The 24,196-nt window shown below is 40.1% G+C and overlaps 2 protein-coding genes across 2 annotated transcripts; both read left to right on the top strand.

Annotated features, from left to right (window-relative positions):
- The first annotated feature begins 11,967 nt into the window (after nucleotides 1-11,967).
- Nucleotides 11,968-13,926, top strand: LOC137941896 (L-type lectin-domain containing receptor kinase SIT2-like). Its single transcript, XM_068787511.1, has one exon. It carries the CDS (start codon nucleotides 11,968-11,970, stop codon nucleotides 13,924-13,926), a length of 1,959 nt encoding a protein of 652 aa, XP_068643612.1.
- Nucleotides 13,927-20,432: 6,506 nt separating this feature from the next.
- LOC137941885 (L-type lectin-domain containing receptor kinase SIT2-like) lies at nucleotides 20,433-22,446 on the top strand. The gene has a single exon (XM_068787499.1). The coding sequence runs from the start codon at nucleotides 20,434-20,436 to the stop codon at nucleotides 22,444-22,446; it is 2,013 nt and encodes a 670-aa protein (XP_068643600.1). The 5' UTR covers nucleotide 20,433.
- Nucleotides 22,447-24,196: the final 1,750 nt, after the last annotated feature.

Genomic DNA, 24,196 nt, shown 5'->3' with positions numbered 1-24,196 from the left:
AGATAACCCTAAAATTGAGTGTTACAAGTACAACAACCATGGACACCCGAAACAACCATGGACACCCGAATGCCAATAGGAAGAGTAGGCTGACGCCCTCCCATCTCAAGGATATCAATGAGCTTAAACTTAGGTGCTGCTAAGAAGGGAATATCTGCAATCCGGTAGAGTACAGCAAAGACCTGCTTATGAACAGCAGAAAGTCCACCAGATGTTGCAACTTCCTCTTCCAGTTGAGTTTCCTTTTCCAATGCAAACCAAGGCCTCCATGCAGTCACCCTGACAAATTCTGCAGTCTCCTTGTCCCCAGTTAATAATAAATTGTCAAAAAATACCCCATCCGGCATCGTCCCTATCTCAATTCCAATAACACAGCCAGGAGCAGACTCACACTGAGGATTAGCAATCGGCGGTGCCTCCCATGCACCATCTGCATCAGTAGCCAATCTTCGGGCTTCTTAGCTTCGGTGTCATCAATCTTCTCTGGGTCATCATCCAACCATCCGTCTGGCTTCTCGGTATCCTCATCTTCAAGTTCAATTGGGGCAACTTCATCCCAATCGTCTGGTTGTATTGCTCCAGGATCTGGAATCGTAGCTCTCTCATCCCCATCCTCAGGTTTCTTATCATTTGGAGCTTGTATTGTCTTAGGTGGGATAAGTGTGTTAAGCACCTAGTCAATACTACCCAAAAGACCGGTCTATTAGGAGCGGAAGGCATAAGTACTTAATCCCAAGACCATAACAGTACACCCCACCTTTGCGAGCCGAAATCCACGACGGTTTAACACTCAACGACAGGTGCCATTCAAGATCCCATAATCCCTTACGGTGACCACATCCGGGCCTTGCAACACCCGAATCGAGACTCCCCTCGGGGATTCGAACTCTCAAAATGTTAAGCACCTAGCCAATACTACCCAAAAGACCGGCATGTTAGGATCGGAAGGCATAAGTACTTAACCCCAAGACCATAACAAAGTGGAGGCTCCAATTCAGCAGCATCAGGACCAAAATTCATTGGCTCAGTTCCCACTTTGAATTGGTCTTCAAACAGAAATAGAGAATTGTTGTACTGAGAAGTTGGAGTGAACGGGTCAGTATACTCTGCCCGAATTTCTGGTATGGGCAGCACTAGTTTGTAAACCGCTACGAAAAGGACAATATCACCCAGATTTGCAAGTGGTCCTGAAATCTAGAAATGGCATCACTATGATAGACAAAAATAAATCTAGCACACAAGCTAACCACGATCTCTATGACAGGAGCACCATATGGCTTCCCCATTTGCAGAATGCAGCATGTCCCCTTGAGGTAAAGCAAAAGATAGCCCTTGAACTGCATATGGATCAGGGTTGCCATCCAATCCGGGATAGAACTTTTTGAGAATGTCACAAATTATGGCAAAATCCTTTCTAGAGTTCTGCAGTAATTGTTGCACCACCTCTCTCCCATGAGTAACAGCAAGCTTCTCCATAGCGAGATACATTGTTGAAGCCCCTATCTCCAAACCTGTCCTCAGATGGATGGAGGGGCCTTCTTCCCAAAATTTTGCAAGAAAATAATAGGATGTTTTATAATCCTACTGTCGAATAAAGCAACCTGTTGAAAGGGAATGTTACTGTTGGAACAATGACCAGAAACAGCCACACGGTTGCAGTGTCCATCCACAACCAGATAATTCTTCCCAGAAAAATTGAAATAATTCCTCCACAAACAAAATGTCAGCACCCCGTTGTCAATTGGACTTCCCAAAAGAATTTTATCTCCCTTCAGCAAGAAATATGAAAGATGTCTTTCAACAGTGCATGTAGCAAAAATTGGAAGAGGCTCATTGATGTTGGTCTCAGGCGTAGAAAAATAAAACTGTATCCAAAAAAAAATTTGTGGATGAGCAGCATACATGGGATCCAAAAAATGAAACCCAAGGTGTTCAGATTGACTATTACTGCTGGAAAAATGAAAAAGAACAAACGCACTGGTGTTGTTCTCATCAACCGTAATAAAAATTGTCACTTATAGCATTTTGTCTATCGTTTCCAGAATTCCCAAAATTTGGCCATCACCCATTGCATACAGACAAACCTGAATTCCATCAAAATTCCTCTGTTGCTTTTCTGCAAGGAACAGAAACCCTCCGTCCCCAATTTTAGAGCAGCGTTGCCACTGCTCAGGCCCTTGGAGCCCCATCAACCGTATGGAACAACTGAATTGACCGAAAAATAGATGACGTTGCGTTGAAGATGGTTCCCCATTGGACTGCTGAGAGCGAGATCAAGACTGATAGTGAGAATCCGGAAGCCAAAGTCCACCGGATTTGTTTCCGACGACGCTTCCTCTTTTTCCAGTGGACTCTTGTTTCTGCCAGTGCGTGTAGATTTTCCAAGAGAAAGGAGGGATGGCCGAACTGATTCGTCGTGACTGAGTCAGATCGGAGTGCTTCCGTCTACTGTGCTGGAATATTTTTTGCTAACCATGAGAAGGGAATGTGTGAGGTCGAACCAAAATCAACCTGTACCGATGAGATTATTGCAGAAAACCATTTTGATTTCCCAAAATTTGGGTCCCCGCCGTCTGATTTTCGAAGTTCAAGGAGCTTTTTCGAGACAGAAAACTCTCGAATTTGATGCGTCCTTTGATTGGGAAGACGAACAGAAGAAGGGTTTGATGCCGAACCCCATTCCGGATTTACCGACGAAGGGTGTGCTGAATACCCTCCCGATTTCAGAATATCGGAGTCCCCGATTTTGAATGTCGCTGTCGTTGGAGAGACCGAGCCCTCTTTAATTTCTTGCATCACCTGCCCGTTTGTGACGGTGTCCCGGTCGACTGCCTCTCGTTTAGTGTGTCTTTTGTGCTCAGAGATTTGAGGTCGTATGACCGTTTCTGTGGCAGTCAGTTGCTTCCTTGCAAAAAATAAATTTATGTAAGCTACACGCCATTCCTGCATTCTTTCCGCTCCATTGCTAATCCACTATGCTCTCCCTTTTGCCATTTCTCTGTGCATCGACATCCATTCTTCTAGGGATATTTCTCTATGCATCGCCATCCATTCTTCTTGGCTCATTGTGTTCCGGCTCTGATACCAATTATTATGCCCGGATCTAACACAAGGGAGGGAGGTGAGGGGAGGGGGGTTAAGTGGAAGACGAAGAATCAAGCTTTGGAAGGAAGTGTTATGGTCTTGGGTTAAGTACTTATGTCTTTCGCTCCTGACAGGCCAGTCTTTTGGGTAGTATCAGCTAGGTGCTCAACATTTGGTATCAAAGCAGGCTCCCACTTCGCGACTTTGAGTCCTGGGACGCGCAAAGGCCAGATTAAAATACTGGTAGGTCCTTGTGATATGCCTTGGGTCGGGCCAGTATCGGTGCGCAGGCGTAAAGGCTGGATTAAAATACTGGTAAGTCACGTCTAGGTATTATCGCAGACGGGTCAGTGTTGTTGCGCCGCCGTGGTTGTCGGCTTGCGAAGGTGGGGTGTGATGTTATGGTCCTGGGTTAAGTACCTTTGTCTTCCGCTCCTGACAGGCCGGTTTTTTGGGTAGTATTGGCTAGGTGTTTAACAAGAAAGTTGCACCTTGAACCTCGCTGGGAGAGAGAATTCGATCTCAAGTTTTCGAAGGAGCTCCACCCTTAGGCCTCGTGAGAGAGAGAACCCGATCTCTTTTACAACTATTAATCAATGCTTTTCTTTATTCATCAACCGACGTCCTATAAAAGATGAGGGAACGCACACCAACAAAGGCCAACGAAAGGGCCATAAGTTTGAAGGAAATTATATCAATACCTACTAATTGCAAAAGCTGGAAATTACATAAGCTACCCTCTACGTCTACTGGTTACTTTAGATGTTATGGAGTCCATAACAAGGGTACGGAGATTTTTTACCAAGAACGGAAGAGGGTAGCCGGTTTATAAGAAAACATGCGGTAAGAACTGCATGTGGCCAATAAAAATATGGAACTTTCATGACATATAGTAAACCGCGAGCTACCTCAAGAATATGACGGTTCTTCCATTCGGCTACACCATTTTGTTGAGGGGTGTAAGCACATGATGTCTGATGAATAATGCCATTTTCTTGACAAAACAAGTCAATATCTTTGGATGTGTATTATTTGGCATTATTCGACCGAAGAACTTTAATTTTCTGCCCAAACTTAGTGAGTACCATTGCATGAAAAGATTTAAATAAAATGGTATTTTAGATAGTTCTTTAAACAAAAACAACCAAATGGTACGAGTGAAGTCATCAATTAATGTAATAAAATATGTCACGTGAGAAATGTTGGAGACACTCAAGGGTCCCTATACATCAGTATCAATTAATGAAAAAGGAGAGACACTTTTAATTTCTAGACGAGGTGAGTATGTAGACTACTGATGTTTACTCATTTCACATGCTTCACAATGAAGGTCCGACCGTGTTTTAGGGAAAAAATGATGAAGAGATTGGGTGGACGAATGTCCCAACCAGTTGTGCCATAACCTGGTTTCAGTGTCACGGGTGGATGCAGTATTTATTTGTGGCACATCCAAGTAGTAGAGCCCCATTTTTCATGGCCTCCACCAATCACCCACTTCGTTATAAGATCCTGAAACACACATGAAGTGGGTGAGAAAGTGATAGAGCAATTAAAATATATGGTGAGCTGACTAACTGATAAACGATTCAAAGTGAAAGTAGGAACGAAAAGGATATCAGTGAGCAGAAGTGATGGTGTAACGGAAGTGTATCCTTTCCCTTGAACTTTAATTTGTGAACCATCAGCAATGGTAACAAATTTATGTGAAAGACATGGAGAAACTGAGTATAGAAGATGTTTGTTACCCGTAAGATACTTGAAGACTCTTGAGTCAATTATCCAGGAAGAAGAGGAGGCAAAGAACATACCTGAAGCGGTGGTGGCAGCGGTTGGTGAAGAAGTACTTGGGGAGGACCCCATCATGGTCTTCATTTTCTGGAATCGTTCATAGTCTTCATCAGTAAAAGTATGCTTGGGTGTTTTTTTGGTAGACTGCTCTACCTATCACTCACTAAGGCTTAGTTAGCCCTATTCTCATAAACTTTATAACATCTTTCACGAGAGTGGCCCAATCTACCACATATAGAGCATTCTTTTAGGTGAAAGCATGTGTCTCTAGTGTGGCCATATCCCTTACAATGGGTGCATTCCTTCCCATCTGTTTGGTCAAAACCAGTCCTTCCACCTCTTTCTCTTCCTCCTCTATAAAATCTGCCTCGGCCTCAGCCTTGGTCAGATGGTGTTCCCCTATGTCCAGAGTACATAGCGGATGACATTTCAGTAGTAGTGGGAGAAATGTCTGGATTATGGAGAAGTGTAGCACATATATCATCAAAAGTGGGAACCGCGGAAGAGCTAAGAAGGTGAGTCTAAGCAACTTCAAGATGTGGTTTAATCTTAGCAAGGCATATGACAGTTATCAAGGCCTCTTTCTGTTTATCTTGGACCGAGATATCTGTAGAGGTTGGTTGGGCAAGTTTCCATTCTTGAAGAATGTCTCAAAAGCGGGCCAAATATTCAAGTATTTTGTCTTTTTGTTTGGTGGTAAGCATCCGTTGTAAATATCATATGACCTTTATAAGTTTTCAGAGCTTGAATACAACTTGGAGCATGTCTCCCAAATTTGTTTAGCAGTCTCTAAATAAATGACATTATTGGAGACATGTTCTTCCATACTATTGATAAACCAACTAATAACCAATGTATCCTCCTTTAACCATTTGGTATAGAATATATCATCTTCATCAATATGTGGTCCACAGTTGGTGAGATGACCAACTAGGTCCTTTGTGATAAGAAACCGACAAACCGATGTGAACCAGTTCATAAAATTTGATACCCCCTGTAAGGGTACAATGGTGATAATGATTATGTCACTCTTGTGACTCATATTATCGTTAGCCATAGTAGGAAAATCAAGTGAAATAGTTCTCCAATCAAGTAATCAAAATATGACCAACTGGAAAGCTTTAACCAACTCGGTTAATGGAGATGCTTAGCATAAATAATAATTAATTAATTTTAATGGATAATGACTCCTAATAGGATCAACATCATCCTTCTTTATCCAGGAATCTTGTTCTCATAGATTTATAAAAAAATCTAATATGCATTGGTCTCAGTCAAAGTATAATGCAAACAGACAAAAACGGCCTTGATAATATCTTCTAATCAAAGACAATCAACGATGCATATATTCTCATAATTTCATAAGATAAAAACATGCATAAGGACATCTCTAAACCACCTCTTAATACCAAAAATCAGTAGCATAAAATTAATAATAGCATAAATAAATATTTATCTCTTGAGCTTCAATCTTGCTTCATAAGGAACCTTCTATGAGCAGCTTTTAATCATATCTTCATAGAGCATAATGGGGATCCTAAATTGGTAGTTCTGTTACCATGTTGAATTTAGGATCCCATGAATAATACCTCGAGCAAGGTGAAAGAGAAAAAAAAAGACAAAAAAAGAGAAGAGCTCTCGGGTAGAGAGAAAAGAGAAGGAAAATAAAAGAGAGTATATAAAGAACACTTCACATGAGAGAGAAGAAAAAAAATAAGAAACTTGCTTGATGAATTCTGAGTTACAGTCACTTCTATTTATAGTTGAGGAGGTGATAGAGTCCATGTACAAGTAATTTTAGGACTCCTAATTACATTCTAACTAGAACTCTTCAAGATAAGCCTATCATGATAAGATTATATTATCTATTTAAGAGACTAATTTAACTCAACTACAAACACCTTCTTTAAGGACGTGAATCAAGCCAGAGAGCCAGCTCTTGGTCTTATCTTGTGGGTCCCACATGATCTTCCATCTCATGTAGATAGATATACCAGCTCATGGTATCTTTGTGGGTCCCATTTGATCTTCAAATCTTCTATTTAATTCTAGCACAGGTTCCTTATCTCTTAACTAGAGCCACTTTGTATGAAGAATCTTGTTGACATCTGTTATGCTCTCTAGCCATGGATCAAGTCACCCTACGCTCTCCTCGGTCTTCTAGATTTATTGATGGTGAAGGTCTGTATTTCGAATGCTTTGAACACCCTATGGCGTCAAAGCAGCTCCGCCAAGAAGACGAACAGACACGTCAAGCTCCAACCAGGAGTTGAACCGTGTGGCGGTCGGAACTCAGCAGGGAAGGTGAGACGACGTCTCTGAGAGTGGATCTAGGGAGGTCGTGGAGAGAAATAGTCGATGGCGGATGTAGTTTAGAGGTTTATGCAGAAGAGATGAAAAAAGGGGATCTCGGATGGGAGAGGGAAATGGAAGTGATGCAGCAGCTATTCGTGAGAAGGAAGATGAACGGACGTGAGGGGGATAACCGAGCTTTGGAGAAATCTCGCACCTAAGCCTCATAGGAGAGAGTACCTGATCTCAATTAACTATCATTCAAGCTTCCAATTCAATCCAATGGCGTCCCTATAAATAATAGGAATGCCCCCATACAAAATCACGCAAAGCATACATGTCTAACGAAAATACAAAAATGCCACAAAATAAGACATGTAAAAAATTACACATGTCTACCTACTACTCTTGATGCTATAGAGTCCATAACATCACCCCCCTCCTGAAGAAAGAGCTTGTCCTCAATCTCAAAGTTGGGGTAATGGGCCCGGAATTCTACGAGCGACTCAGATGAGGCAGCCATTGATTCATCATCAGTCCACTGAACTAACAACTCCCATGACTCATGAACGCGGGGAGCCTACAAAACCTGGGCTGGAGAAGGTAGAGCACGACCATTATGCAATGGCAGCAAGGGTGTGTGCAACATGGGTGAGTCGCCATGAAATGGTTTCAGGAGGGAGACATGGAAGACATCATGGATACGGGCGTCTGGTGGAAGCTGCAGGCGATAAGCTACCTGGCCAATGCGAACCAATACCTAAAAAGGACCATAAAATTTGGGGGACAGTTTGTGTCTCCGTGTTGCTGTTAGTGAGCGCTGCCAATAAGGCTGAATACGCAACCACACATAGTCACCCGGAGCAAAAGAAAGGTCCCTATGACGCTTGTCATAGTTATGCTTCATCGTGGCCTGAGCCTTCTGCAAGTTGGACTTGACCTGTGCCAGCATCGTGTCCCTTTCGCCAAAGGCCTAGTCAATCAGTGACAAGTGAGACAGACCAGGCTCATAAGAGAGAATCTAAGGAGGTGCACGACCATATACCACCTGGAACGGAGTGGTGCCGAGTGTCGTATGGTAAGAAGTATTGTAACAATACTTCGCCCATGCCAACCAGTGTTTGGGATGGTCCCCAACAAAACACCGTAAATAGATCTCAAGGGTGTGGTTCACCACTTCAATCTGCCCATTAGATTGAGGATGGTAGGCAGAAGAGAAGGCCAATTTGGTACCCTGCAATTTAAAAAGATCTTTCCAAAAGATGCTGGTGAAAATCGCATCGCGGTCACTTGTAATGGACTCCGGTAAACCATGCAGTCGCACAATCTGTTCCATAAAGAGGTGGGCTACCTGTACTTCTATATACGAATGCGCCAAGGGTAGGAAGTGTCCGTATTTAGAAAACCGATCCACCACAACCATAATTACAGATTTTCTCAAAGAAGTGGGAAGGCCCTCAATAAAATCCATGGAGATATCAGCCCATATCTGAGACGGAAGTTGAAGAGGTTGCAGCAGGCCCGCTGGGTGTAAAGAGTCGTCCAAGGTGGTCCTGTCTGATTCCACGTTGGTATGCTCTCTAGCCATGGATCGAGTCACCCTACGCTCTCATCGGTCTTCCAGATTTATTGATGGTGAAGATTTGTATTTTGGATACTTGGAACGCCCAATGGCGATAGAGCAGCTCCGCCGGGAAGACGAACAGACACGTCGAGCTCCAACCAGGAGTTGAACCGTCTGGCGGTCGAAACTCGGCAGAGAAGGTGAGACGACGTCTCTGAGAGTGGATCTAGGGAGGTCGTGGAGAGAAATAGTCGACAGCGGTTGTAGTTCAAAGGTTTATGTGAAAGAGATGAAATAGGGGATCTCGGATGGGAGAGGAAAATGGAAGTGATGCAGCAGCTATTCGTGAGAAGGAAGATGAATGGACGTGAGGGGGATAACCGAGATTTGGAAGAAGCTCGCACCTAGGCCTCGTTGGAGAGAGTACCTGATCTCAATTAATTATCATTCAAGCTTCCAATTCAATCCAATGGCGTCCCCATAAATAAGATGAACGCCCCCATACAAAATCACGCAAAGCATACATGTCTGAAGAAATTATAAAAATGCCACTAAATAAGACATGCATAAAATTACATCAATTACCCCTACGTCTATCTGCTACTCTTGATGTTATGGAGTCCATAACAATACCTCTTGAGCTCATGGTGGGTCCCAAATTGTAACAAGGTTGATGAAGAATTATTGATGCAGAGGTTGAAGAAGGTAATGAAGAAGGTAATGAAGTGGAAAAAGAAGAGGTGGAAGAAGAGGGGGAAGAAGGTAATGAAGAAATGCAATTATATGACAATGAATTTGAAAACATTTCTATAGGAAACGGTTTTATTTTATGTCAAATTATTTATTTGAAATATCATTAGTGCTATTTTTTAGCAATAGAATTATTGATATTATAAACATATTATGCAAGTCATCTTATATCATCCCTCCTCGTCCACCTAGGCTACCACCAGTCTCACACTTGGCATCATTCTATAGAACCACTATTAAAGATGCATGGTAGTGAGGTACTTTGGGGGGAGGAGGACAGGAGGTAGGGGGATGATCATGTCTCAGAACCACATGGTATGAAGTCAACTAATTATTATTCTTCATTATGTTAAATAATATTTTGTTGGTAGTAATTTATTTACTTTATGTATTTAAATCTGCCTACACCTTCTTCGTCCACATCATTTTCATCCATATTGGCACTAATGAGGCAATTACGAGAGAGGTTGATAGGAGGTTCTCGGTGGAGTTTATAAATTCATAGAGGACAACATCAAGGTCCTATAGTCCACCTTTCACTCATTGGGTGTGCCAAATCCTTTGGAACCACAAGGAGGTGAAAGTAGCCTGCACCAACTATCAGTTAGCTTCCACGTAAACTTATATTGAGGTAAATATTACAACTTAATTAGATTTTTTTTGTTTTTTTCATTGGCTTACAATGTCAAGTTGATAATGTTTTATATTATCCCATTTTTCAAGGAGAAGTTTGGCATCGATATCTAAAGCGATGCAGGGGCATGAGCTAACATGTGTTCTATACGGGGTGTTGCATTTCGACAATACAGAACTAGCATTACACCTTGTATAAGGAGCATGAAGGTCACTCCAATCACTATAGAGGAGTTTCCCTTGAGTATTGGCAGTAATTGTGTGTGAATGTATTTAAGAGTGAGAGGTTTCAGGAAATTAGATTTCTAGAGGTTGTGTTTCATCTCAACTATTCTTTATTTTACTTATGGTTAATTCTAATTTGCAAAAATATTCTCGAGTAAATGTAAAAAACATTAGAAAAATAGTTTAAAATACTATAAAATGAAGCCTTTTATGAGATGGTATGTATTTAACTTGGAGTTTGTTTTCTTGTAATTGTATTACTAATGTGATGCATTGACATGTGTACTTTTAAATATGGAGAGTGAAAGTTGCTCTGATATTGAGCAATTTCATATTACTCATAAGTCCCAATAGAAGCAATATGTAAGTAGAATTATAAATTTAACTTTCTTATAAAATGTATATTTTATGTTAAGCAAAAATAATTATAACTTTCTTATGTTATTTTTCATCAAAGGAGATGCAAGGATTGGTACGAGAAGCGTAGGAGGCTAGTGAGCCTGAGTGTGCCATTGAGATGAGCCCTCATTGAATTAGATCTGGGTACATTAAGGCATTGGGTTTAGTTCAATCGCATGTACCCAAGATGGCCCGATCAGCTTCGTCTTAGACGACTGCATAAATAAAGGAGTTGTGGCAGACCAAAGAGTAGTTGAGAGTTGTACTTTCTGAGACACTAGAGTTTGAACGTTGTGTTGATGAACAATTGAAGAATCTATGAGATGAGTATAAGGATAAGATGAAGGCCATGAAGGATAATAAGAGTTGTGGCGGACCAAAGAGTAGTTGAGAGTTGTACTTTACCAATTCACTAGAGTTCAATCTCTAGTAGCGATTTAAAAATTCATTGTACGAGTGTAACATTTCTGGCAACGAATTTGGAAATTTGTTGCTGGAGTTCAAACTATATAGCGACAAATTTACCAATTAGCTGCTAGAAATTCTCTAGTAGTGAATTTCCAGATTTTCTGCTAGAGTTCAAATTCTCTAAGTACCGAATTGCTAAATTCTATTAAATTTTATAGCAACCAATTTGCAAATTCGTTGCTAGAGATTTAAATTCTATAGCAGTGAATTTGAAAATTCATAGGTGGACACTGTACCAACAGAAGCGTGAAAGCCAAATTTTCGGCAACTTTTTTTTTTGGACTTCCACCCCCAAAAAATTCACTAGCAGAAGGTTTTCTTGCAGTGACATAAACTATCTCAAATAAAGATATTTTATTTTGCTACGTGTAAGACGGTATTAATCATCTTAAGCTAATTGACAATTAATGTTATATTTAAAAGTTACTGGAAAAAATTGCTGGTAAAAAACACGTGCGTACTTAATTTTTTCATATTAGATCTAGGTGCACCAAAGACGTAAAATAATGGAGGTCCAGGGTCAGCTACTGAAAATTCAAAAAGGAAGGCGAGCGTGACTTTTGTAGGCCACGTTCTTACCATCGATTCAAATGAGACTATGGGGGCAGAAAGAAACAAAATTACCCTAATAGATAAGATACCTCTCGGGTACCTTGGAGGAGACGGCGAGGCAAATCGGGACCCCCTAGATAATTCTTTCATATTCTTACAAAACGGCATCTTGGTGTTTCAACTCTCAGACTCAATCACTGATTCTCTCTGCAATGTTCCTGGAGATCCTCCTAGTGATTAACCTCCTCCGAGCTGTAGAACCGCAACGAACAGACTTCGCCTACAATGGATTCAGTTACGCCAACTTGATTCTCGGAGACATCGCCACCGTCACCCACGACGGTCTCCTTCGCCTAACTAACAATACTCCTATGCAGAGGGGCCGCGCCTTCTACACGGCTCCATTACATTTCAAGAACACCTCTAACAGTAACACCACTCTCTCTTTCTCCACCACCTTCGTTTCTGCAATCGTCCCTGAAGTTTCCAATTTCAACGGCCATGGACTTGCCTTTGTCATTTCGCCCTCGCCCGAGCTTCCTGGAGGCCTCCCTGCGACGCTTCTTGGCCTTTTCAATCCGAATAACAATGGAAATTCCACTAATCATATCTTTGCGGTCGAGCAAGATACCGCTCAGTCCGCGGAGTTCAAAGATATCGATAATAACCACGTAGGAATCGACATCAACGGGCTGGTTTCTATCAAGTCAGCTCCGGCTGCATATTTCACTGACGGTCGCTGGAACAACTTTAGCCTTAGTAGTGGACACCCTATACAGACTTGGATAGAGTACAATGGAGTATTTAAGCAGCTCACTGTGACAGTAGCTCCCATTAAAGTACCCAGACCCCTGCGCCCGCTTCTCTCTGCTACTGTCGATCTTGCGTCTGTTCTCTTAAACCCCATGTATGTCGGCTTCTCCTCATCTACTGGTCAGCTTCGAGCTTGTCACTACATACTCGGATGGAGCTTTAAGATGAACGGCCAAGCTCGAGCACTCGATACCTCTTCCCTGCCCGCACTACCTCGAGTGACTCCCAAACCGAAACCAAGGATTTTGATAATTGGGTTACCCTTAATTACAGTATTTCTTACGTTAGCTGCCGTCTCTGCTGCTATTATTTCTGTAAGAAGGAAAATCAAATATAGCGAACTACTGGAAGAGTGGGAACAGGAGTACGGACCCCACAGGTTCAGGTACAAGGACTTGTTCAGGGCTACCAAGGGATTCAAAGACAAGGAGCTCTTAGGAATAGGAGGCTTTGGTCGGGTTTATAGAGGCATACTGCTCTCATCCAAGATTGAAGTCGCCGTGAAGAAAGTTTCTCATGATTCAAAACAGGGTATGAAAGAATTCATTTCCGAGATCGTGAGCCTGGGCAGGATGCGTCACCGCAACTTGGTAGGACTCCTTGGGTATTGCCGGCGTAAAGGAGAGCTCCTCCTGGTCTACGAATATATGCCCAATGGCAGTTTAGACAAATTCCTGTTCGATGACAAGTTTACATTGAATTGGAACCAGAGATTGACAATTGTAAAAGGAGTAGCTGCAGGACTCCTCTACCTGCATGAAGAATGGGAACAGATCGTCCTGCACAGAGACGTGAAAGCCAGCAATGTTCTTCTTGACAGTGATCTAAATGGGAAGTTAGGTGATTTTGGTTTGGCAAGGTTATACGACCATGGAGCGACTCCGAAAACTACCCACGTCGTGGGAACCATCGGGTACCTGGCGCCGGAGCTCACCCGAACAAGCAAAGCTACCACGAGCACAGATGTATTCGCTTTTGGCGTTTTCATGCTTGAAGTCGCCACTGGAAGGAGGCCCGTCCAGTACCCAGGCACGTCATGTTCAGGGGAGGAGTTGGTTTTGAGGGACTGGGTTTTCAACTGTTGGAAGAGTGGATCAATTCTGGAAGCAAGTGATCCCAAATTGGGGGGAGACTATGTCATGGATGAAATGGAGCTGGTGCTCAAACTTGGCCTGCTTTGCTCGTACGCTGTGGCAGGGTATCGCCCTCGGATGAGACAAATAATTCAGATTTTGGAAGGGCGAGCCCCTATAACCGAGTTAGTGGATTCGAACCGCTTAGAGAGCAGTGAAGTTTACGCAGATAATGCGTTTGGTACATCTTCAGCAACGGAATCACTGCTATCGGGTGGTCGATGATTGTTTAATGCTTCTAATTTTGTAATCTAATTTTCTTTTCTGTGTTTATATGTTGAATATTTTAGATTTGGACTCAGTACAATAAAACTCAGGCCCTAAACTGCGGGAGTTTCAAAATCAAGGAGCTTCGGATCCTTTGTTAGGGATTCGAATTCTCCCCTTTCTTGATTTAGAACAATTCACAGTCAATTTGTGAAATATATGAAGGGTGTTAATCTTCTTCTTTGTGATGAAACATACGCAGAACCTTTACTTTGGTTAGGGTCATGAATTACATTTTAAGATGAGAAGTTATTTTCAAAAGTCTGTGAGTTACTTTCAAAAGTCTATGATGCCTCCACCAATCTTTTCTTCCAAAAATATCTCCTTACAGAGAAGAGTAGTATTCATCGTATCTTTGAAGGTGGTGCTTTAGTTGTTGAGATATCCTTGTAAGTATACTATTGAATTTATTTTCAAAAGTATATTAGTTACTTTCAAAAGTCTATGATGCCTCCACCAATCTTTTCTTCCCAAAATATCTCCAGCTCATAGAGAAGAGTATTATTCATCATATCTTTGAAGGAGGTGGTTCAAGTTGATCTATTTATTTTAGTTGTCGAGATATCCTTGTAAGTACACTATTAAATTTATGGAAAAGATAAATACTTCATTGACTTTATTAACTTATCATAATATGAGTACATGAACCTCTATTTATAATAAAGGAAGTTAGTAGAGTCCAATTACAATAAAACTATATTTGTCCCAATTACACCCAAACTCTAACACTTAAAGATAAGTCCTAGCATAATTAAATAACTCAATATAGATGAAAGACAAACATAACTCAAACTAGAACTCTTCTAGGACGTGACCATAAGATAAAGATGCATTTGTGAGTCGTTATTGATCTTCCGACTTATGTGATAAGGATGTCAGCTCGTGGTAATCATGGTGGGTCCTACTTCTTATGGGTTTGGGCCTATCTTGTAGGTCTTCCTTGGTCGTGTGGCCCATCTTAAAATACTCTTCGATATGTGGATTTTACTTGGTCGTGTGGGCTGGAATCGATCTTCCAACACTCCTCCTCAAGTTGGGGGGTAAAAGAACATCATGAACTCCCAACTTGCTACAAATGATGTATATAATATTTTTGTATAAAATGGCAGTCCTCCCATCTTCCAACACTCCCCCTCACGCTGGTGCTCTCTTCTATGAGGCCCAGCTGGCCAATTCAAGGAAGTATAACATAGATGTAATACTAAGTTCCTCCGTCATGGTTTCCCAACCGTGATATTTTTTTTACAGGGCATCCTCTGTCATGGTTTCCCAGTCGTGATATTTTTTTTTTTACAAGGCCCATCATGGTTTCCCAACTGTGATATTTTTTATAGGGTATTAAGTTCACCCGTCATGGTTTCCCAACCGTGATATTTTTTTTACAAGGCCCATCATGGTTTCCCAACCGTGATATTTTTTACGGGGCCAAATAAATGATGATATGAGAAAGGATACCAAGGCCACCTCTTTTTCAATAATAATGCTCCCAAAGAGACATAATAAATGTAGCTGAATATAATACGACCATCTTCCAACTCATATAACAAACCAAAATAATACCTTGTAGAAGGATCCATGGAATAATCATAATCCGATATAAAAAAAAAATTCTTAGATACAGAAGCTTTACCTTTTGTGTTCCTCTTTTCTTTAATATTTTGGTCACATAAACTTATCCACAACATATGGAATAAAATACCTTTTTTCTTGTACTTCTTCTATTTCTCTCCCTCAAGTTAGGAAGTAAGGGCAATAATCCTAGCTTGAACCAAATATCATAGATGTAGCAATAAACCCAAATAACAGAGATGTATAAATAAACCCTCAAACTAGGGAGAAGTGAGATATTTTTTCTGATATATCAACTCTTCTAGGACGTGACCATAAGATAAAGATGCCTTTGTGAGTCTTTCTTGATCTTCCGACTGATGTGATAAGGATGCCAGTTCGTGGTAATCATGGTGGGTCCTACTTCTTATGGGTTTGGTCCCATTGTGGGCCTTTCTTGGTCCTATGGCCCATTTTATAATACTCTTAGATATGTGGGTCTTCCTTGGTCGTGGGGGCTGGAGTCCATCTTCCAACATATACAAAGTTAGGTAACCTGTCCTAGTTTTTTCTCTTTCCAATGGCTGCTGATTTTTTACCCCCAAGTGGAGTATTACCAAAGTTTAGCTAAAGACCATTAACCCAAATAAGGCAAACCACTCGCAATCTCGAAGCAAAAGACTTTTTTTGTACTAATATTGACTTTTCTCAACTTTTTTGACTATTGTCTATTTACGATAAGAAAATGTTTGCTTTGGTGTGAGTCATTCAACACTAGAGACAAATAATATTAACTCTTGTCAATTTTTCTAAATGCTCTCCATTTACAAGAAGAAAGTATTTGCTTTGGTGTACCCGTTCAACATAGGAGAGTAGAGCGATTGGCCAAATAATTTCAGGTACATATCACGGACCACACTAGTGCTCCATTTGATGAAGCAAATAACGCACTTCACTAAAAATAGCTGATTAAATTAATTGGTTATGATTGTAAGATTGTATAGAAGAAATAGGCAGTTTGTACCTTAATAGCACACATAATGCAACACATGGAATAGTAGAAGTCTAGACCCTCGTTGAGAGAGTTGTTGCTAATCCAAGTATCTCTATAATGAATTAAAGAAGTCTATGTTGTTATCTAAAGATTAGGTAAAGGTAGACAAAATTATATTTTTAGCCATTTTGATCGAGTGGCATAGGGTTGCTAAGTTCAGGTTAAGAGAGTATTTCTTGATATGTACATGAAGTTAAAAGACCACATTCTTTTGTTAATGTATGAAACGTGATATTGAAGATTAATTATGTGTTGAAATACAATATACAAAAAAAAAAAAAAAAAAGTAGATTGTGACTTCATCTTTGGCATAGTTGTTACAACATATACTTTGAACAAAATCAGTATAGAAAGACATATAACTTGACCTTATTGAAAATATCCCTCACTCTCATGGTAAATCAACGATATTTGTTGTTCTTGATTAGTTAAATTAGTAAGTATACTCACTTCAATACATTGAGTCAACCTTAGACGAAGAGATTAATGACAATTATATGTTTAAAAAATTGACCAAACCGCATGGCTTTCCTAAGAAGTACAATAATTATATAATATATAAACAATTGGTTCTAACAATCAAATCAACAAGTTATATTTATATGATTAAGTTAATCTTTGGAATCACTTTTCAAATAGCGTTGTAGACACTAGAAGAAGAATTTTTGTTTTGCTTTAATAGATTCCACTGAACAATCGCCCAAACAAGGCATGAAAGTCCATGGTGTAGGCAATTTATCAACAAAAGTTCTCTTTGTTCACCTTATTTTCAGTTTGTTTTTCTCTCACTATATTATTGAGCTAACAGGACATGAAAGTAGATGATGTTGGCAATATGTAACTATGCATAGTTGATATTTAAAAGAGAACAATAGCCTAAAAATAAGTGTCTTTGATGTTATTTAATTTTTAAAAAGTAATTCAATTATAATAATCCCCAAAAGGCAAAAATAAGTAGAGAAAACCGGATGAACTAGAAATAAAAGGCACACAAAAAATTATGTAAAGAAACCGATTAGAGGTGACTAAAAATAACTATAATTTAATGAATAAAAAATTACTCTCTGCAGCAACGAACCGACCACGAGAGAAAAAGTCGCTAAGAATTCTCAACGTGACGATTGTCATGATGAAACAATTGTGAAGATCATTGCTCAACATGGAGCAACTGTGTCTACAGAAAAGCGATGTGACCCGAGGGTCGGTGACTGTCAATCGTGGAATATTGTATACGACATGTTTGACAAGATGGCCAGTAAAAGTGAGTCCATTAAATTAATGGATTGTTCGGAACCACAAAAAAACACAGAAAAACATAGAATCTGATAAGAAAACAAACAAAAGATAAAAGAAATCGTTCTCCTTGGTTTCTGTGCTCCTTCTCTTCTTTTTGTTTCGTTAAATAAAACCACACCACGTCTTACAAACGTCACAACCCCATTAGGCCACGGCCATGTCGGTGTACAGACTTTTCTCTGCCATGTTCATCAAAATAGTACTAACCATTGTGCTCTTCGGGCCTGTATGGTTAGTGAGACAGAGGCCGCACAAAAGCGGCGCCTTCTGTAAGGGTCCGTCCGCTGGTACTTCTACTCTCTCTTTCTCTACCACATTCGTTTCTGCCATCGTCACTGAAAACCCCAATTTCCACGGTCATGGATTTGTCTTCGTCGTTGCTCCGACATTTCAGCCGGAAGCTTCCCCGCCGAGTTTTTTGACGTCTTCAATTCGAGTCACAATGGGGATCCAACCAATCACATCTTTCCGGTCGAGCATGATACCGTCAAAGACACGGAGTACACCGATGACGACGGAAAAAAAAAAGGATCTTGGAAACAACAAGGAGGGAAGTGCCTCAGTTGACTGGAATACTTGGCCACTTGTATGGAATAATCCAGAGGTGACTTAAAATAACTATAATTTAATGAAAAAAAATCAAAATGGAGCAACTGCCCCACCTGGGTGTCCACAGCCAGCTACAGAAAAAGCCATGTGACCCCGAGTGTTGGGTAATGTGGCTATAGCATTTTTTTTTTATAACTTGTATACGGAGTCGTGGTGATTATGAACCTGTCCGTCGTGGGTGCTTGACGGGTATATTTGAGATTCTTTCTTTAAATCAAACCACACCACTGGGTGGCATCGAGCGAATTCGACCTCAGAGCCTAGGTTTGAGTTTAATATTGTCGTGGAACTCGAGTTTTAATATTTATTTAAATTTTTTAAAAAAATACATGTCATGTATTCTAACATATTTTTAATTTTTTTTAAAAATATGTATCAAATAAATTATATATAAAGTTATATATACATTTTACATAAAATTGAGAATGACCTCTATTTAAAATTAGGTATATGCATTGAATCCAACTAAGTCTGAACCTTGTTCAAGCTGAGTTTGATTTAAACATTTCGAGCTCGAGTTGACCATAACCTCGAGCCTAATAATTTTAACCGAGTTTGAGCTTAACCTACATTTAATACTCTATATAAATATATATGACAAATAAATTATATATAAAATTATGCATATATTTTAAAAAAAGAATGATAGGGGAGGTTTAGGATTGAATTTCAATAATGAATTAGAACACACTAATATTAATTTTTTTTACTCAAAATGTTGCCTAACTTATTTTGTAATTTTTGAATCTGACCATAAATTTACTATGGCCTCCTTAGTGCCCCTGGTTGAAAATTTATATTTTAGGAAAAATTAAAAATATTTTTCATATGATACATATTTCCAAAAAAACCTTTAAATAAAATCCTACTACTATTAGTGACTTATTAAAAAATTACAAGAAATATTTTAAAATTTTCTTAGGAAAGTTGAATGAACCTCTTATTGCCTCTTCTAGGGAAATAAATAAAAATTAATAATCAATCTAATATATTACTATACTTATCGATATATTTTTAATTAAATAAAATTTTAAACACAAAATTACTTCATGTTAAAAATATTACAACATCAACTGTCAAATACTTATTCAAAAATTTTTTATACGGTTTTCTAACCCATCTTAACAAGAAAATCTTACTTAGAAAATTATATAATTTTTTAATAAGAATTTTCAATTACCAAAATATTTACAAAAAATATGAGACACTAATAGTCCCTAGAAACTTATTTCTACTAAAATGTATTTTCAATTTTTTCAAGAGCCATGAGGAAAGAGAGTTTAAGAAATTTTTTTTTCACTTTATGAAATTGCATGAGTGAAAGTCACACGTGCGAAATCGTCTTTGCACCGGGGGGGATTTTCTGCTGAGACGATGCGGAGGGAAGGGGGTTAGCGACGAGGATGAGGACCTGTCGTTGGGGATAACGATTGCGACAGAGGCAGCGGTGGCGACGAAAGTAGAGGCAAATAAAGATGAGGGGAGGAAGAATTTTCCCCCCAGTCCTGACTCAACCTGTTAATGAGCCTCCTCGCGAGCTTTTGAGCCGAACTTTGATTCAGTCGAGTTCGAACCTTGATTCGGTCGAGTTCGGCTCATTAAAATTAATGAGCCGATCCCAGATCTCAAACTCGGTTCAAGATCCAGATATATCTAATCGAAGCCTATCAAGAACCAACTCAATTCGAAGCCTCCCCTGTATTGATCCAGATATATCTAATCGAAGCCTATCAAGAACCAACTCAATTCGAAGCCACCCCTGTATTTGACGAATCTAGCATACGTGGGTCCTATTACTAGTCTCTTCGTTCTCTTGTATCTTTCTCGTCTCTTTCTTCACTTTTCTCTCGGAGTTGTTTTTTTTTTGTTTTTTTGTTTTTCCGAACTCTGCCTGATTCTTTCTTTAAATAAAACCACACCACGTCTTACAAACGTCTCAACCCCATTATGCCACGGCCATGTCGGAATATAGACTTTTCTCGGCCATGTTCATCAAAATATTACTAACCGTTGTCCTCTTCGGGTCTGTACATTCTGATCGCACAGACTTCGCTTACAATGGATTCACAAACGCCGACTTGATCCTCGGAGACCTGGCCACCGTCACCCACAACGGCCTCCTCCGTCTCACTAACTATACCGACACGCAGAAAGGCCGCGCCTTCTATAAGGCTCCTTTACATTTCAAGAACTCGTCCACCAGTAACTCTACTCTCTCTTTCTCCACCACATTCATTTCTGCCATCGTCCCTGAAAATCCCAATTTCCACGGCCATGGACTTGTCTTCGTCATTTCTCCGTCATTTCAGTTTCCCGGAAGCTTCCCTGCTCAGTTTTTTGGCGTCTTCAATTCGAGTAACAGTGGGGATCCAACCAATCACATCTTTGCAGTCGAGCATGATACCGGCAAAGACAGCGGGTACAGAGATGTCGACGCAAACCATATCGGAATCGATATCAATGGATTGGTCTCTATCAGCTCAGCTCCTGCTGCTTATTTTGCTGACGGTCTCTGGAACAACTTCAGCCTCAGTAGTGGAAGCCCCGTGCAGACTTGGATAGAATATAATGGAGTGGATATGCTGCTCACCGTCACAGTGGCTCCAGTTAAAGTACCCAAACCCCAACGCCCGCTTCTCTCTGCAGCTGTCGACCTCGCGTCGGTGTTCTTAGACCCCATGTATGTCGGCTTCTCTTCGGCTACAAGCCAGCTTGTAGATTGTCACTACATACTCGGATGGAGCTACAAGATGAACGGCCAAGCTCAAGCACTGGATCTTTCTTCCCTCCCCGCACTTCCTCGGATAACACCCAAACCGAAAACCAAGGTTTTGACGATTGGGTTGCCCATCATTACTGGATTTCTCACGTTAGCTGCCGTCTCTGCAGCTATGTTTATTGTGAGAAGGAAGATCAAATACAGTGAAGTGGTGGAAGATTGGGAACGCGAGTACGGACCCCATAGGTTCAGGTACAAGGACTTGTTCACTGCTACCAAGGGATTCAGAGAAAAGGAGCTTTTAGGAATCGGAGGCTTTGGTCGGGTTTATAGAGGTATACTACCCTCGTCCAAGATTGAAGTTGCTGTAAAAAAAGTTTCTCATGATTCAAAACAGGGGATGAAAGAGTTCGTAGCCGAGATCGTGAGCCTCGGTCGGATGCGCCACCGCAATTTGGTACAACTGCTTGGATACTGCCGGCGTAAAGGAGAGCTTCTCTTAGTCTATGATTACTTGCCTAATGGCAGTCTTGACAAATACCTCTTCGATGACAAGTCTACTCTGAATTGGAATCAAAGATTCAATATATTAAAAGGAGTAGCTTCAGGTCTACTCTACCTACATGAGGAATGGGAGCAAATAGTCCTCCACAGAGACGTCAAAGCCAGCAATGTTCTGCTTGACAGAAACCTGAACGGGAAGTTAGGCGACTTTGGTTTGGCAAGGCTATACGATCACGGAGCGGGTCCCAGAACTACCCACATCGTGGGAACGTTTGGGTACATGGCGCCGGAGCTCATACAAACACGCAAAGTTACCACCAGTTCAGATGTCTTCGCTTTTGGGGTTTTCATGCTGGAGGTCGCCGCTGGAAAGAGGCCCGTACACGCGTCCACTGTATCAGGGGAAGAGTTGGTTTTGACGGAATGGGTTTTCAGATGTTGGAAAAGAGGATCAATTCTAGAATCGAGCGATCCAAAACTCGGGGGTGATTATATCAAAGATGAAATGGAGATGGTACTGAAGCTTGGCCTGCTTTGCTCGCATCCGGTGGCAGAGGCTCGGCCTAGAATGAGAGAAGTTCTTCAGATTTTGGATGGGGATGCCCCTTCAACCGAGTTAGTGTCTTGGAACATTTTAGAGAGGAGTGAACATTACGAGAGCTTGACAAGCTGCTATAATTTTTCCATGGATTTTGGATTTAGTCAAACTACATCTGTGGTCGAGTCCCTACTTTCAGGAGGGCGATGATTTGTTATGCCTTCGGTGTGTAAATTATACTTACTATTTGATACTTGAATAAGGCTTGTAAATTCATAATATTATAAACTATAGGGATTTCTATGGATTTCAAAAGATGGGGTTATTGTTATTTAGCTAAATCCAAAAATTTCAAAGGTTTGGCACTACTAAGGTACGATGTCCAAAAATTTCAAAAGTTTAGTGACATATGAAGAACTAATGACCCTTGTTCAATCAATTATGAACATTTAATCAAATATTAATAAATTGATTGTCTACCTGTAGGTGTTGTATGAAATCTTTCGTGAGATGCATCTCATTTACCTTTTCCCAAGTTATGATGCTCCCACAAATACAAAAGTTAATTTCTTTTATACTTTTTTATAATTCTTAAAATACCCTTTGTAAGCAAAAATATTATTCATTAAAATTAGAATTTCGATCAAACAATTCAAATCATCTGTTAGAAGGTGGGACCAAGCTCATCAAGCCCACATGTCCTTGAGGTGTGGCATGAGGTGTCATCCCTTAAAGGATGCTAGATTCTTTCCATTGATCTTGTAATCTTTCCTTGATTGATGTAATTAGGGAGCTAATTGATTGAGAAGTTTTCCTAAACATGTAATGGAAAAATTATAAATAGGGGTCTTGGTTGAAGGGATTTCAATCAAGCTCTCCTCTTCTCACAATGCGTGGAAGAATCTCTCTCCTAGCCTAAAGTTTGTCTTCTCCCTTGTTCTCTTCTCTCTTCTCTACTTGAACTCTCACTTTTTTTTTATTTTATTCTCTTCTCTTTCCCCTATCTTTTCCATCTCTAATCTTGCTTGAGGTTCAAAGCATGATGTCCTAAATTCAACATGATATCAGAGCTTTGAATTTATAATCCCCTCGTCAAAAGGTTGCTCTAAGGGGTTTATGATCAAACTACTCATAGAAGGCTCTTTGTGAAGCAAGATTGATGTTTGTTAAGATAAGTGTTTTATTCTTGTTATTATCATCCATTAATGACTCCATGATCTCGGTTTTTTTAACCTTTGGAAGATGATTTAGAGATGACTCGCTTTATTATATGAAAGTATTGATTTTTATATATCTCGGGTTGGAAGAAGCTTGCAAAAGCTGTTTTTTTTTCAATTGGAAAGTTTTGGTTGAAAAATCGGTTTATGTTGAGATTTTTTTGTATGGGAATTACTGTTTCGTGGATGCTAGATTTATGATAATGAAAAATGATTCTTCAGCCTATTATAAGTGGTTTTGATCCATTGGATTTCGAAAATCCTATTCCTTGGCTACTATGCTAAGTTTTGCCTTTATCATTGTTTGAACAGTTGAAACTCTACTCGGCCCTTTGTCTTTTTTTTTTTTAAGTTTTAGACTTCATATGAGCATTACAGGGATATGCCCATCTCTAATGCCAAGGTTCACAAATTTTTATTAAAAAAAAGAAAGAAGAAGGTTGTTTTAGTGCAAAGTTTGTGGAAAAGAGATGCCAAACCTCTTGTTGATTCAAATCACGAGTTGATTGCTTGTTCTTGACTCAATCTTCAAAAGAAATCATAGTTGAAAGATTGGTTGTTACATAAAAAGAAGCAAGAACAAAAGAGTTAAGGAAGTGTTCATTTGGAAAGCCAAGGTGGCACCAATCTATTTAAAGCAAATTTCTGGTTTTTGAGAACTTACAACCCCTCAATATCTCCTTGATTAGGCTTGATTTATTTAATTTAAATCAATCATATCTTGCCTAACTCATAGAGATTGG

Source organism: Aristolochia californica, unplaced genomic scaffold, assembly GCF_029961685.1.
Source record: "Aristolochia californica isolate CCGP_79_NKW_82.1479 unplaced genomic scaffold, dmAriCali1.0.hap1 SCAF_10, whole genome shotgun sequence".
In the NCBI taxonomy this organism is placed as follows: Eukaryota; Viridiplantae; Streptophyta; class Magnoliopsida; order Piperales; family Aristolochiaceae; genus Aristolochia; species Aristolochia californica.
This window is presented reverse-complemented; position numbering and strand designations above follow the sequence as displayed.

Coding starts and splice junctions, on each gene's coding strand:
- LOC137941885 (XM_068787499.1), top strand. CDS start 20,434: ATGTCGGAATATAGACTTTTCTCGGCCATGTTCATCAAAATATTACTA.
- LOC137941896 (XM_068787511.1), top strand. CDS start 11,968: ATGTTCCTGGAGATCCTCCTAGTGATTAACCTCCTCCGAGCTGTAGAA.